The sequence below is a fragment of the Suillus fuscotomentosus genome (genome assembly GCF_016647785.1).
Source record: "Suillus fuscotomentosus strain FC203 chromosome Unknown F5891scaffold_440, whole genome shotgun sequence".
NCBI lineage: Eukaryota > Fungi > Basidiomycota > Agaricomycetes > Boletales > Suillaceae > Suillus > Suillus fuscotomentosus.
In genome coordinates, this window is record NW_024539952.1 from 1,614 (window position 1) to 17,807 (window position 16,194).

A 16,194-nucleotide genomic window follows, 5' to 3' on the forward strand; every position below is an offset into this window, starting at 1 on the left:
TAGACAACGTCTGCTGTAGTGAAAGATGCTGCGCGAAGTCATAAAAGTGATAAATCACTACATTTGATCCTGAGCTTTTGGTTAGGGATTCGATGGCGCTTGAACACAATGTCGATTTCCCAGATCCAGGCGGACCATGGATCCACAAGATCGGTGATGACGAGGGATTGTCCCTCCATTGGAAAAATTTGTCATGGGAAAACAGCCATTGGCAAGTGATTTGGCTACGGCCACGTAAGTTCTCCTCTTGCTGTGCGAAACATAGATCATTCAAGGATTTTGAATCTGATGACAGCCAATCCGAGACTATGTCCCATTTATGTGCTTCATCTGACTCCCGCCGGGCTGCTTCATTCGCCTGACGGTACTCCCTCGACTCTTGCTGACCAAGTCGACCGGTGCAGTCTTTAATCTTCTCAGCGTCACAATGCATGTCGTTTATGATACCTCCCAACTTCTTTGTGCTAAAGGGTGTCCCGAACTTTAGTCCTAAGCCTATTGTCAAATCAAGCTCTGTTGTCATTACAAACATCGCTCTGACCTGACTTAGTGCATTCTTTATCAACTCTATACCAGAACCGGATAACATTGATGTAAGCGTTGCAGAGGACCTCCTGCATGTCTGCATTTTTTTGGTACAGGTCGCCGTAGACAGCAATATTCTTTAGATGACCACCGAGAGAATCCAACTCGCAGTGGATGTTTTCAAAGAGTCTCGCGCATTGACCAAGGCTCTGGGAAAAAAAGTACAGTTGAGCAATGATCGTCACTAAAATTAATGTTCGACTAGAACTTGGTACTTGCATTGAGAGCGACCTTGAGACAGCCCCAGACGATCGATGCGATAGGATTCAAGGTGGCTAAAACAAGATGGTCAATATCCAGGAGGACATTTACGACGAGCATAGAATTCACTCAATGCATCTACAATACCAGTGAAACCCTCCAAGGCATCCACGAATGGGAGCAGATACTTGCTAACCACCTTCTGGGATTGTTGCTGGGAATGCTGACCCTCCACCTCTGTGATCGCCTCATTTATGGCTATAACAGGATCCCGCCATTCTGAAGCAAACTGGGAGCATCTTTCGATGAATTTGACCTTTTTGGTCTGAGACGACTTGATGGTTGTGCGATACTCCTCCCAGGCCTGTTCAAAGGGAGTTTTCCTTGAGACAGAGCAGAGTTTAGTTGGTACATTAACATATCAACTTTGAACACGCACTCCTGGGAAGTTGTATTGTCTGGCTGATGCATCAACGTTGAGTGGACGTGATCGTTTACACAGATGTTCCTCGATGCTCATAGCCGCAACCAGCCTGGCGGTTATATACGTCTGGATTCTGTAGACACAGGTCCTTCGTGAGGCGCTTGGGTGACATTAGTGATATCACAAATCAGAAGCCTTGGGACTGGAGCACAGCCTGACGAGGTTCTCTAGCCTAAGTACTATTCAAATCTGCTGATAGTGCGTGAAACCTGGAGCGTAGCCTGGAGTTGGAAATATCACTGCATTAATGTACAACCCGTTCCCGATGGAAGTACAAACAATCAATAACAGAATATATTTACTTCCAGGGAGGAATTCCTTACATCATACATGGAGCGAAGTGCGATTTCACTTGGTCACTGGTTGAAACGTTGAAGCGCAACGTTGACGAGGAAGCTATGTGATCTCCCGCAGATTCCACTAGTTCCGGACCAGATAGTTCGATCAACAAATTGAAATGAGCGTTCAATCAGCGCGCAAGGCTCCACTATCACCTGTCTGCAGGTCAGCTAAATAATTTTAATGATAATGATATGGTGTATCAAGCTTCCATTCATGTCACTGTGCACACAGCTGAGCGCTGAACGTTTGAACGTCCGACGGTGGTCCGACATCAACGCAGACCCGATTTGAATAGCGGTACATTGATGAGAATCATCAGAGAAAACCTCCTTCACAAAATGGCTCAAAAAAGAAGGAATTTCAGGGAATCTGTTAAACTACATGTATTTCGAGAGTATTTCAACGAATCTGTTAAATTACATGTATTTCGAGAGTATTTCAACGAATCTCGTTATATTCCTCAAACAATAGTTAAATAAGCGTGTCGGTCACTGAACGAGTTTACAAAGAAGCTGGGACAGAGCTCCAGAACGGTACTGCTCGTCCATTCACGAGGTACTACTGCACCGAAATTTGGAAAAAGATGAACACTCCTGCGGATGTCCGATACATCGATAATGCTTGCAAGACGCTCTCCATGACGCATCAGACGGCAAATTTTGTACAGCCCATGGTGTGATTCAGGTTGCTGGAAGGGTGTGAACCATTCCACATACGCAAGGTGGGCGGGTGGTTTTAGAGGTCCAGCGGGGAATAACAAATTTGTAGCTTGACTTGTCAGCGTGAAGACGACGCGAACTTGCGCAACACGGTATCCTTTTTGGAATAAAGTCAGATTAACGGCCGTGTTCACACAAATGCAAACGCACCATTCACGCCCGTTATCCCACCATCCCCTTCGTTGACCAAAACAGTATCAAAGCGTGCGGGGATCGTGTGCCCTCTCTTGTCCTTTCGCGATGGTTGAGAATGCACAGAATCTACTGTTACACTCGAGTCCTGGAACCCGTGAGCATCGATTGCGTGAAATTTGATCCTGTGGAATGTAGCCACAGCATCAAAGGGAAGAATGATATGAGCAGCCTCTCGTTCCAGTTGCGCTGCAGATAAACCAGGTTGATTCCTGCCAACCACATAACGAGCCAATGCTGCTGTGAAAAAAGTGGCGCCATAGTCCTGCACAATGTGATCCAATGGAACACGTCTGACGGTCGGGTGTTTCGTCATCTTGATTGCCCGACGATAATCCATGTCTGGTGGTGGCCTTTCTTGTGAGGCAAGATCACCAACCAGACGCCACTTAACAAAGTTATCATGCCACAACATCTTCTCACGTCTTTCGAGCCAGAGCGTCATTTGACTATACTCGTCTTTATGGTTGGTAGCCCTGTAAGCATCCTTCGTGAGGTCAATATGTAAGCGTTCGGTGTACTCGGTGTTGTAGTTGTCGGTCGTGCCATACATTTTGATCATATGTACATAGTGACGGAAGGAATGAAGCTTCGGGAGGTTGAAATTCGATCGGATCCCAAGATCAAGGAAGATATCCTTGTTATCGTGAAAGCGTGTCAAGGCATCATCGAGCAGTGCTAGAGTTTGATCTGTGTGAGAAGGGTATTGAGCAAGGTAAAGGAAATCAAGGATGCCGCGAATGGCACGAGTAAGGCGACCACTATTGAGATTTCCAGGCAACTGTATGCCAATGACAATACCAAGCAGGAAGCGACAGATCTGGTTATGCTCTGTTCCACTAACACGTGAGAGGTGACTGATTCCTTTCAGAAACAAGCGGATGTTGTGGTTTGGGGGAAGCCTACGACAACGAGCGTCGATCTCAGCTTCGCTACATGCCTCCTTGATCCACTCAGTGAGGTGCTTTATGATACCCTGGTAGAGCTGATGCAACACATCCGGCGTGATGGATTGGAATATGTTGGTGTGCGGGAGATCCAGCCAGAATGGTTTGAAGACAGGCTTAATGCCACACTCCTGGCACGCTCGTCTCCACAGGTCATAATCCTCGTCGACGAGGGACAATGCGGCAAGAATTGCATTGAGGTCTCGCAGGTTTACCGGGAAATGCGGACTTCCCAACTCCTTGTGTGGGACATCACACTTCGGGCACTCTCCTGACTTTACCCCAGTCGTCAACAGCTGTTCTGGGTAATCTGCGGAGTAACAAGCGACAATCGGATGCCCTCGACGCACAGCACCATCCCCACTGGCCATAGCAACGCCATCCTCGCCAGGGACTTTCAGAGGCTCAAGAATGCGGCGCAAACAAGCGTGAAACAAATTAGTTGCCGTTCGACGCCTAGCAGCCTTGTTTGTGATATGATCGAGTTTCGAAGTTGGTAGATAGGCAAGCAGAATCCACGCTCGTTTAGATGGTTTTCGACGGATCTCCTTCGGAATATTGCCTATTGTCATGTAGACTGGATAGGCAGATTTGTTTCTAAACATAGTGACCTGTGTCTTGTCAGACGAAAGGATAATGGGTATGACTGTTGCTCCCGGTTTCTTTGTTTCAAGTTCTTTCTAAAAGAGGTTCCATTAAGTTCAATATGACTCGAACAGATTGTCTGACGACTTGCCTGGGTGGACCACCACCACTTGCCTGTATGGATATCATGATACATTCGGATAGTCTTGTCGGCATCGGCATAATGGCGTTCAGGAGCATAGTTGAGATGTGGTGAGAATTCAGGATCTGAATAAAGAGCTTTGACACACTCCATGACGTCGCGCGAGTAAACATCAAATGCCTCGTCTGCAACAATAATTTCTTCGTGTTTGAAACGCGGTCGTTGACATGGTAACTGTCGGTCGATAATTTGATTGAGTTCACGGGAGTTCTGGTATGAAAGACCCAAGGCTTCACGAAGCTATATAAATGTCATCGTAAATATCGGCCCATCATGATCCAATTGAGAAAGCTCACACCATCGATTGCAAGCAGCTCGGAAAAAGCAGTTGAGCCAGAACTACGAAGTTTTGCCCACTTTGCGACCTCGTAATCTGTGCGAGACACGAAGGGGGCCCAAACGTTTTCTGCACCTTGCAGTACATTCTTATAAGACTCGAAAGCTGTAGTGCGGGAGTGGTGGACTGGAGCACCTGCATGGCGCCTTGGAAATTTCTCAACAATGGGCTGGTGACCAAGGGGCGCCTCTGCTTCTTGTCGTTTGGCTGGGAGTGATTGTGACAGTGTGTCCGAGTTGTCCGAGTTTTCGAAATCATCCCCACCATTGATATCCTGCTGGACAGGATCTGCAGGGTGTTCCCACCCATGCTCAAGTGCTGTGTCATGATACTCTTCATCCTCTCCATCAGATTCCAAGGGGAGCTCATCGTGGTTATCGTCTGGCCATTCCAGATCTTGTTCATCGTAGTAGCCAAAGTAGTCTCCTGTAAATTCTGCATCTCCTCCATTGAGACTGTCAGTATCTCCATCCTCTGCAAGACCATCAGAATCGTTATCGCTCGACTCTGGAAAAAGACCAGAAAGTTGTAGTTGAGCAGCGCATGATGGATTTATGGTCTGGGCTAGGTGATGAGCGTATCCAGTATGCTCGAAGTTTTTTGCACAGCCTGGGCAAGTGTTCATTCTGACAGTAGAGAAACAGGCGAGAAACAGGCGTAGATAAAGAGACGAAGGTATCCGAACAGCATGCGTAAAGAGACAAAGGTATCCAAATAGTGTGCGTGGGCTGTTGATAGAGCCAAGTCAGAAAAGGTTTAGTTGCAAAAATTGACGTGATAACATACAGCACAGCAACCAAATGACAGTGGACTAATACGCCCTCACAAAGTGCAAAAGTGAAAGTATTACCACTGGCAGACGCACCCTCACAAAGTGCAAGAGCGAAAGCAGTACCCCAGCAGACACGCCCTCACAAAGTGCAAAAGTGAAAGCAATACCAAACGCACCCTGTTGGTGAAGATCCAGGTCAGAAAAGGTTTAGTTGCAAAATTTAACGTGATGGCATGCGGCCCTGTGGCAGCAACAAACAAACTTACAAGCTTCAAAATGGCAGCGGACTGCGAACCTTGCAGTTTTTTTCAGTCCTTCCTCCCGTTTGCCCCCTCATCAGCATTCAGTCCTTCCTCCCGTTTGCCCCCTCATCAGCATGCCTCCCAGAGCATCTCTAACACCGTCAGAAATAGCCGCCCACAAGCGGAACAGCAAAACAAAGGCCAAGGCGAGTCAAGAATCTGGTGGTGAAAATCAAGGCGATACAGATAGTAAGTAGTACATAAAAGAAAATTGTGAGGGACTCACAATCATCAAGAACCATTGCAACGGTCGTCGAAGATAAAGGCCTTAGAGCGGAAAGGTTAGCACTTGCACAGTTAGAAAGCAGTTACTAAAACGCACCTGATTTCAGTTTGGAATGAGACAACGGCCAACAGTCATAAGCGCGCACCCACAGTAACTGGACTGCAATCAGCACCTGCAGCCAAATTAGCACGGAAGATACCTGCAAAAAAGCTAGATCACAACAATGGTTAGTTACAGACTGCTACTTGAGACAGATGAGATACTCAACAGCAGACCGTGGTCAAGAAGCACATGAAGTTATCAGTCATGCTGAAAGTCGAGGTCGTGAGAGATCAACGCACTCTTCGAAATCAGCCACGGTGTCAATTGAAGATAGTGACACTGTTAGTGAATACGGAGAGAGTGACGATGCATCTGAAAAATCAGACAACGACATGGAAGTTCCTGAGGATGATGACTTTGAGTCACTCTCCCAGGAGGAACTCATTAAAGAGGTACTTGACCCCATTGTCAGAAACATTGAAATTGACCTTTTGACATAGATTCCCCATTTTGTGCGCACAGGTAGCAATGTATCTGAATGGATGGCCTCTGGCACTACTGCCGGTGTTCCTCAAGTTGATGTTGCTGACAAAGCCTCTGATGGTCATTCCAAGCCATATTACCGTGAAGCAACAGCCGTCACCAAACACCAGCCAGACAAGAAGAAAGACAAGAAGAAAAAGAGCAAGCTAGAAGAACGACAAGTGTTACAAGTAACATCGGCTACATGGCCCCCCTATCATTTTTCCCCTTCGTCCTCGCCCTCGTATGCCTCCGGCTCGCACTTCTCTACCGACTATCCGTTGACCGGATCCTCGGGACCGTTCCCGTCCCTCATCCCCCTCCTATCGCACCAACGTGCGCACGTGCCTTCGGGCTATGACTCGTTCTGACTCGTGCCACCAATGTGGCTTTCCTTATCTTGTCTTATCTTTCCTTTGACTCGTGCATGCTGCACATTGTATCATTTACCGTTGGCTCGTTCCAACGTTTCTCGGTCTCATTCCGCATTCGACCTTACATCACTAATCAGGCTCTGCCACCATCGTACCTATACCCTTTCCGTCTCCCCTTTGCCCTTACCTACAGTACGGTAGCCTTGCCCTTAACCCTTTCCACTTAGTATAAGTAGTCGGTCACTCTGTACTAGATTCCCTAACTTGAATCTACTCAATCTTCCCTCGAACATACTTCCCTCTGAAGCCCCCTCAGCTTCAGTCTCTAGTATCTTTTCTTAGGTGCTCATCGCGCCTAAGTCTACCTCGATCGACCACCTCATCGTTCGGACAAGACTGTCCTTACTTTGAGAACGTCAATGACTTTGAAGACATCCGTCTTAGAAGTCACGTGACACGCGCGTCTCTGATATCTGCCGACTCGACGTCGCCAGTCTCAGTCGCTACACCGGACCCTTCCGGTTACGTCACGAACGTTAGCGGACGACGCCCCTCTTAGGGCTCCGCATAACAGATCTATTTGAGTGCGTAACAACAAGACCTTGAGGTGACGTGTTCCACTGCACACTCCCATGATTCCGTCTCACATCACACTGTGTAGAGACCTAAATTTGTGGAGACTGTGGTGCCGCCGCGGCCAGCTTCAGATGTCACTCATGTGTCAGCTTCTGAGTCTGATCATTCTTTTACATGGCCCATATTCACAGATCTAGTCTACTCAGCAGACGGCTCTATCAACCTCAAGGCTCAAAACACCCGGATACAGAATGTGTTGAAGGCCGCCATGTTCGAACTCAAGAAAGCCTCTCTCTTCGACAACACATTCCCCAACATCACTCAGAAGCGAAAGATGGCCCTGGAAGCGGTCCATACCGCTGCTGGGAAGCGCAAGGAATATGCGATATTAAAGAGGATGAAGCACGACTTTGATTACGCACTGGCTCTGGCCGGGATCGTATGTACTCTTTTTGCATGGTTATTTGAATGAAACTAATACACTTACAAGCCGGAGGGACGAATGAGCTCCTTCCGCACCAATCTCAAGAAGCTCGCACATCAAATTGTTGTATCACATTTTGGACTCCAGAAAGGCTGCGCTGACAAGGTAGAAGACCTTCTTAAAAGTCACAAGTATATTTTTCCAACCGATGCCAAGGTCTGTTTAGTATTTTGTTATCTCTCTCTTCATTTCTCTGATTCTCATCTACTACCCAGGGTAAGGTCCTTGGGGACCAACCGTTTTGTGATGAGGCTACCATTGACATCATCCGATTGTCATTCTTTGATGGCGGCGAGGACTCATTTGGCAGTCAGTGCCATGATGATTTCATTTCTGTCTTAGATGGAAACAATGAGCCAGAGCTACCGGTGGCTATGGTGTGTTTGACTGCAACTATGGTAGGCACCGGCTGTGATACTGTTTCAAACTCTGTATACTGACTACATAACATTCTCCACAGATTTATGCGATATTGAAGGATTGGAGTAGCGGCAACCCGCCTTCAAATGCGCAAGTCAAATCATTCAATGCCTCCTCCCACGTCGGTGTTTACAAGGCTCACCAAGCGACTCTCAACCGCATCTTCAATGGCAGTATAAAGAAGTACCATGCACTGATGGCACGGCTTTACAAGGCAGTCAGGTGCGTCTTGCTTGCGCCATTCTTCATTGTTGGGCACTCTGACTAACTCAACACCAGTGCAATCGAGAACTCGGCGTCCACTGCCTCATCAAGCACTTGCGACTATCTCGATCTCGATGCAATGGTCGAAGAATAAATCAAGCTATGAATATGGCACCGAGTCAGTTGCTTCTCAGTTTGCTGATATTTTCTTTTCTTTTCACATCTTTTGATTGTGATATCTCGTTTTAATCAATGTTTATGTATGTCGACTTCAACCGAATTCAAAATAATTTGATGGTATTCGAGGAATAATGACTGAAAACTCAAAGAAATTCGAAGAAATTCGAAGTAATTCGAAGTAACTACGACCGAGCTTGAGAAATCTGGTCGTACTCGATTTCACTGGATTTCACTGAAATTACCTTGTTTTTGTGAAGGAGCTTTTTCCCGATGATCCCGGGCCACTAGGCCTCACAAACTGAGGATCAACACCAGATAAGTAGTACTAGTACTATAGACTGATCGCGAGAACAAGTCATAAAAACATTTTGTTTGCGCATTAAATGTAATAGGTCAGGTTCGCCAAAAAGTAGAAGTTTTACTGCGGTGGCTAATTACGAGGGAGTCCTTAGTTGCCCAAAGCTTCCTCTCGCTGCATGGTTTCTATTCCCGAGCCAGTCGAACATGACGCCTAATTTATAATGGTATGCAGTCTGCGATATTGAATTTGGGGTAGACCCTACAGAACGGACATTCAACCATGTACGTGTTGAATTGTGCCCATTGAGTGGCGGGTAAAAACATAGCTGAGTGTCTAAATTCTAGGGCATAGTGGCCGCGGCGTAGTGCAATATAAGGTCCAATCAATGACATGTGGCCAAGTCTGGCCAGCCTATGCACTCTTAAGCAAGAAGAGATATGCAAGAATAACAATCGAGATGTGTGCAACTGAGATTGAATCTGATCAGCACTGTTCGCAAATATCCTGTATGGCCCGAAAATCCCCACAGGGTACAACGAAGGCGAACTTACTGTAATGCACTGCACTTTCAAGTCGTATGCCAGCCGGGACGGCGACCTGCAAACTTGATTTATGCAGAGATGCCGAATAAGTGTTGTGATGTTCCCGAGCTTTGTTCCATTCCTGCATGGAATCGAGCACTGTGCGAATGTGAATCACAGAAAGCAGTGTGTTCGAATGTAACGAGAGGGAGAGAGCAGTTCCCACAGTGTTCTTGATCTAGAATCCCGTTGGCATTATTACTTCTAACTATACGAAATGAAAGAAAGCAATGATCAACATACCTGACGACCGTTGAGCGTTTCCCGAGCCAAGGTATCGATTTCAGCCTCGCTGATTGAGGACTGGTTGGTATCCACTGTCTTATCAATGAATGTCTTCCAGATCTGTCTGCGCGAGACATGAGACAGCAGCGGGTAGTGCACCGTGAAGTGAATTCGGCCTGTTTTGCGATTGATTGAGGAATCCAAGTACAAAAAAGCGAAAGCACGTACTCTCAAATGCAGCATCGCACTGTGAGACCAAGTTGGTCGTCAAAAACATGATTCCCTGATAGTATTCCAGCTGCCGTAGAAAAATAGAGACTAAGGCATTCCGCTCCACATCAGTCTCCCCCCTCCGTGACAGAAAAACATCTGCCTCATCGAGAAGAACGACTGCTTTCCACCGTTGGGCAAGTTCCAGAATCTGAGTCAGACCGTCATCTACATGCTCAGGACTAGACCCCAATTCGCCAGCTGAAATACAATACAAAGGACGCTTTGTCACCTGACCGAAAGTGGTGAGGGTACATGAAATCATGAGCAATGTTGAGAAATACCTCTGCTGCTGCTTCCGCTGTAAGTGTCTTACCACATCCAGGTGGACCTGCAAGCAATCCGACAAGGCCTTTTCCTTTCCCCTCTACAAAGTCATCAAAGCTCGACGCACGCGATGCGTGCTGCTCCACTAATGCATGAATCAATTCCTTGTGTCTGTTGTCCAGGACCAGACGATCGAAAGGCTCCAATGACCAGGATACGTCCCGCAGGTAGTCAAGAGCGAATCCACCTGAGACATATAAGTTTGTTATAGAAATGTGCAGAACCAAGCATGGAATTCTCGCACCCCACTGCTTTGTTCTGAAGCAAAAGCCCATGATAACAGGAGTGCAGATCATGTATTGCTCTTCCTCGAGTTCCGCTCGCTTCAACGGGGTAGAAACCGAGAGAATGAGACGAGAGTCAGGCTGAAACATACGAAATGCGCCAGGATCGATCATGACGCGCCCGGAAGCCTATATTGATTTGTTATAGGCCATACTATTAAGCGGGACTGGTTATTGTTGCTCACCCTGCATTTTCGAACATTATCGTTGACGACACAGGCAGCCATCCCGGAAATCTCACCATAAGTCTGACATTGCAAGCTTGCAAATTTCCGACCTCGTTTGGCAACAAATTTGCGAATGTCGCGTTCATTCGAGTGAAAGGAGAGAGGAAAAACAGACAGGCTTTGTATCTTTCGCTCTCCTGTGAACGACGGGATCGAAAGCTCTTGTTCAGCAATTCCAAAATGCTCGCCGTCGTCAGTGATCACATGACAATATATTGCAGCAAAGATTCCTTCATCTGTTTGTGTGATCTCAAAGCGCGTCACTTGGAGAATGCGGTCCTGCTCGGTAAACTCGTGGCGATTGAAGACCAGGGTGCCATGACGGAATAATGTCCAAAGTAAATCAAAGGTGATGTACTCGTGTCTTGTCAATGACTGAAGGTCAGCGAAGGTGGTTTTGTGTTCCTCCAAGATAAAGTAAAGAGTTACTTCGATTTCAGAAATTAGCGGAGCGTTTGGCGTGCCTTTCGACCTTTCCAATTCTAGTCGTTCCTTGAGCTCGTTGAAAGAGAGAAAGAGCAACTTCGTGTCACACTGAAACACATTATGAGAAAGTTATTGCGATGTTGAAATATGTGATGTTTAGCTTACGACAGGGGAACTTCGTGAGAGTTCTAAGCCCTCCACACCTTGGTGTATCTCCATAAGCACATCGCAAAGTTCTTGACTTCGGATGTCAATTTCAGTCCCTGTGTATCGGCCTTTGTTGTCCAGGACTCGTCGGATGACAAGGACTGGTTTCTTTTGATTCAGTCTCTTGAGGTGTTTTGACTGTTTGTTTGTGTTCGTCTTTTTGTAGACGGTTGTTGAAAATCGCCTGGAAGAATTGTCAAGTTCAAACGCTAAAAATTCCGTTCTGGAGATACTCACGGATCGAAACTGCAAAGAAGATTGATACTAAGAATTGGGACGATACGGAAGAACTCACTACTCGTCATAACGAGCAATTCGTGCCTCCAAAGGTAGCGTTGTTGTTCCTACACCAGACTCCATACTAGATATGATGCAGAAAATTATAACGACTTCTTGTGGAATGAGAATGACGCAGTGTACCTTTAGCTTTATGTATGTGAGAATAGCACAGGTAGAAGATCACATGTCGAGTGCCTGTACACTGCATAGAATCTTGCGGACCCTGTCAAATTCAAATGCTCCATAGATGTCGGATCGAACGGCATGTGATAGTAGGTGAGTGATATGTTGCAAGAAGGGGTGCTAGCCTCCATTAGTCCGTCATAGTTGCGTCATAGCCCTATGAGGTCCACCTCCTGCGCCTACTAATTCTGGTCGAAGGCATCTCTTGCAATGGAGATACTCCGCATGTCCTGAAGGGCAATCAGACCGTAATGGAAGTGACACATACATGCTGAGTAAATAGAAGCCGTTGGAAGAAGGAACTGTACTAACTTGCGATGGACGTCTGATGGAACTGTCGTTTGGTGCCTAACGCACCGATCCAGGTTGCGCCTTCTCGTCGAATAAAGATACTGGTTCTTCACAGGCTTAGTCACCTTGATACTTGCGTCAATTGCCCTACGAGCTTTCCCATGTCCTTAAAGACGATGATGAACCAGTACGAGAGTTTTGAAGGATTATGTGTTCGCGGAGTGATGGACAGCGAGTGAATCGCCCCTCGCATAACACGAGCATCGTTTTGGAGCGCGAGATCGCAAGACTAGGCATTCTATTGTGAACATGACTGCGGGTCAGTCATCAATGCATCACCCTCACGTGCGAGTACCACATTAAGTCCGGTATCTGACTGGGACCCCGGTGCGTAATCATAACGAGCTCGAAGCCTCTGCCTTAACTTACATGGCAATCCCAGCTTTCACTGTGACTGCCTTATGCAGGACAAGTCCCCCCAAGTCTTCGCAAAATTCACTGACAAGTGCCAGATCATTCCATTCCGTTTCTCCGAATGACTGCCAGGATCTCTATTGTAATGCTGAACCCTGTGATTTGTCCTGGATGTTGCAGTCTCCACCGCCAGGACAAGTCCACAGGGTCAACATTTAACGTTGCAATATACCTGCATTCACGATTAGTAAACTTTCGCTGGCACTGGTCTTTATACAGCAGGTTCACTGCCACTCAAGACGAAGATGGTACGTTGTTTTTACTTGAGATGAAAGTTGATTTATGAGGCCGCTGGTCAGTTCATCAGACGATGCCTGCCAGCTTACGCTAACGGGGTTGGGATCAGTCTGAAGATGTAGCATTATGGCCATAGAAGGGCATTGCCATGCGTGCATGGCGTTGTTGCACTGATCAGAAGTGGCGAATGGGCGATAAGGGTCATGCCTTCTGATTTCTTAATATCATAGTATTCTCGGCGGCCAAAGCTTTATTCACTTCATACTGACTTGGTGACGAAGGATTCGGAAAGGTCAACATTCGAATATTGTTAGCACGACAGACATCAGAATATAGTCTATCTGAAGATGCGCATATTGCCAGTGGTAGACTGGGGCACTATCTCTACACGGCGAAGCGAACACAGGATATCGATGACAGATGGGACCCGCCTTAAAAGACAAAACGAAGTGGTGCCTAACTCCCTCGGCTCCAACCCCAACACCCACTAATCATTGGTGATTAAGCACTGAGAACGTCCGAGAAGTGCTTCCCATGAGTGATACTCCAGGCTCTTCAAGCTGACCACTTGCTTACCAGTGATTTTGAATGCCTGAAAGGTGCCCAGCAGCAACAGCATGCATACGTTGTCCCGAAGCTGCCTTGTGGTGGGGACTGAATCCCTGTTAGCAAGCTGTCTCGTAAGCAACGCCTTGTGAGCTTCTATTGACGACTCATACAAGGGCTGGACAGGGCCATGATGGCTTCGTAAAAGGTGTTGTCCATCTGCGCTGCAGACGATGCATCATCGCAGGTCCATGTGACAGCTCAATCCGACTATAGTGTGTCGAGACTCGATACTCAGGTTGTGCGATATGAAATGTGAGGATTCAGGTAGGATGTAGACGTCTGGTAGAGATGTGTATTTGAGAGGGTGGTAGTAACATCCATGATACGTCTTATCAATTTTAACGAGGATCTGTAGAAAACAACCAAGTCCGCCTGCCGCCTAAAGATAGGTATTGCAACCAGAACCTGTAAACGTCCTGGAATAGTTTGATGACACTGAGTTCAAAACAGACCGGAGGGGGCGTGCAGAGAGTGGAAAGGAAGTGCACTGGTGCAGCATGCCAGCATGCCATACTTGAAAAAAACCTACGTTATGTAATTAAATGTCCAAATGGGCCGATGCCTGAAATTGCAGAATCACATCTTTCTCACTGGCAGTGAATTGATCATGTTTCTGCTATACAGGGTTCTGTAATAAAATCCTGCAGGCTATCCAAAGGTTGCTCCCAGGCTTCCCCTGCAGCTACTTACTAACCGACACTAATTTCCTGCGTAGATGAATTCATGGGACATGATATCACACAATGAGCCCCGCGCCTGGTCATATTACAAGCAGCTAACGTAGTTGCCACTTCGAAGCCTTGCTATTGTTCGCCTCTATGATATTCCAAGTGTAACGTTATGATGCTTCTACTACTGACCACCATATAAAAGGGCTCAGGTACTAGTAGGAAGCATGTCATCGAGAAGATGATTCCCTCTAGATCGCTTTCATCTCTTCTTGCCTTACCGGCGCTTGCCTTCTTCTCTCTGTCAGCGAGCGCTTTTCCTCATCCTCGGACAGCGTCAAGCACGGCTACTCTCAAGCTCGCCGTTAGAATAAACTCGTACGGGACCAAGAACATCGCGACTGCAGATAGAGCTCGAATCCAAGCCCTACAAGCTGGTGGCAGCTCTTCCATCAGTGCAACCAATGATGTGATGATATACACCGCTGACATCGGCGTGGGGAGTCCAGCAACGTACTGTAAGCTGCTCGTGCCCCTGTCATTTCTTTATCTGACGCATTGTCAATTTCATACAGACACAGTCCTAGTAGACACAGGAAGCTCAAATACCTGGATCGGGGCTAACAAATCTTATGAGAAGACTTCTACAAGCCAGGACACGGGCAATACATTCGTGAGTATTTGTCTCTACGTGGCACGTACATTTGATCAAGCCGTTTCCAGAGTGTTCAATATGGCGATAATAGTTACGCTTCTGGAGAGGAATATACGGACACCGTAACGCTCAACTCTGACCTGGTCATTGATAATCAATCTATCGGCGTCGCATCTAAATACTCAGGGATGGATGGCCTGGATGGACTTCTTGGCCTTGGACCAGTCGATTTAACTGACGACACTGTCAGTAATACAGATGAAGTTCCAACTGTGACGGACAACCTCTATAAGCAGGGAACAATCAGTTCGGAAGTACTCGGAGTGTTCTTCACGCCTGCTTCCTCCGATGATAGCAGTGGCGAGCTCACATTCGGCGGTTATGACGCCTCCAAGATTACTGGAGACATCAGCTACGTGCCGATCACATCGCAATCTCCAGCGAGTGAATACTGGGGCATTGATCAATCCATCAGCTATGGGTCTACACCCATTTTGGATGAGACCGCTGGTATTGTCGATACCGGAACCACCCTGATTCTGATTGCCTCCGGTAGGTATCCTATACGACATCAAAACCCTTCTAATTCACCATTCAGATGCCTTCGATAAATATCAGGCTGCCACGGGGGCGACCTTCGATGAGACCGTTGGCTTGTTACAAATCTCATCCGACCAGTACACAAAGCTTTCGTCTTTGTATTTCACTATTGGTGGGGTTACTTATGAGCTCACCCCGAATGCGCAAATCTGGCCTCGGTCGTTGAACAACGCTGTTGGCGGTACCACCGACGGCATATACCTGGTCGTCAGTAGCACTGGGAGCCCCAGCGGTTCTGGCTTGGATTTCACGAACGGTTATTGTTTTCTGTACGTTGAGCTGCAATTTTCTGCCGAGAAAATAAAATACTGAATTGTTCTTCCATAGCGAGCGGTTTTACTCGGTGTTCGACACGACAAACTCCCGAGTCGGTTTCGCCACCACTGCATACACCGATGCGACAACAAATTAAATCTCTCTTCTCGAACAACTGCCGTTTTATTCGTATCAACATATTTATCCGACGTACCTTACTTGTTGAATGTGCATTGTATGAATAAGATATCGTGTTCAGACAGACAGTCAAGTACCGGTAGAATCCTAATGGGATGTCTCCTTGTGAGTGAAGCAAGTTTTGACCCAATAATGCCGTCTTCAAAGTTTATGTTCTGCACCGAGCCTGTAATTCGGGTTGCCACGCAATGATCACATTGC

At 47.0% G+C, this 16,194-nt stretch overlaps 2 protein-coding genes across 2 annotated transcripts; one reads left to right on the forward strand and one right to left on the reverse strand.

The window, feature by feature from the left end:
• Positions 1-1,969: 1,969 nt before the first annotated feature.
• F5891DRAFT_1158740 (uncharacterized protein) lies at positions 1,970-5,219 on the reverse strand (the record flags this gene model as incomplete). Its single annotated transcript, XM_041365222.1, has 4 exons — positions 1,970-2,428; positions 2,482-3,990; positions 4,203-4,497; positions 4,554-5,219. 4 exons carry the CDS (start codon positions 5,217-5,219, stop codon positions 2,073-2,075), a joined length of 2,826 nt encoding a protein of 941 aa, XP_041216232.1. The 3' UTR covers positions 1,970-2,072.
• A 523-nt stretch (positions 5,220-5,742) lies between these two features.
• F5891DRAFT_1241611 (uncharacterized protein) lies at positions 5,743-8,670 on the forward strand (the record flags this gene model as incomplete). Its single annotated transcript, XM_041369732.1, has 10 exons — positions 5,743-5,857; positions 5,905-5,949; positions 6,001-6,120; positions 6,168-6,388; positions 6,437-6,794; positions 7,600-7,847; positions 7,899-8,048; positions 8,108-8,290; positions 8,353-8,534; positions 8,592-8,670. 10 exons carry the CDS (start codon positions 5,743-5,745, stop codon positions 8,668-8,670), a joined length of 1,701 nt encoding a protein of 566 aa, XP_041216233.1.
• Positions 8,671-16,194: the final 7,524 nt, after the last annotated feature.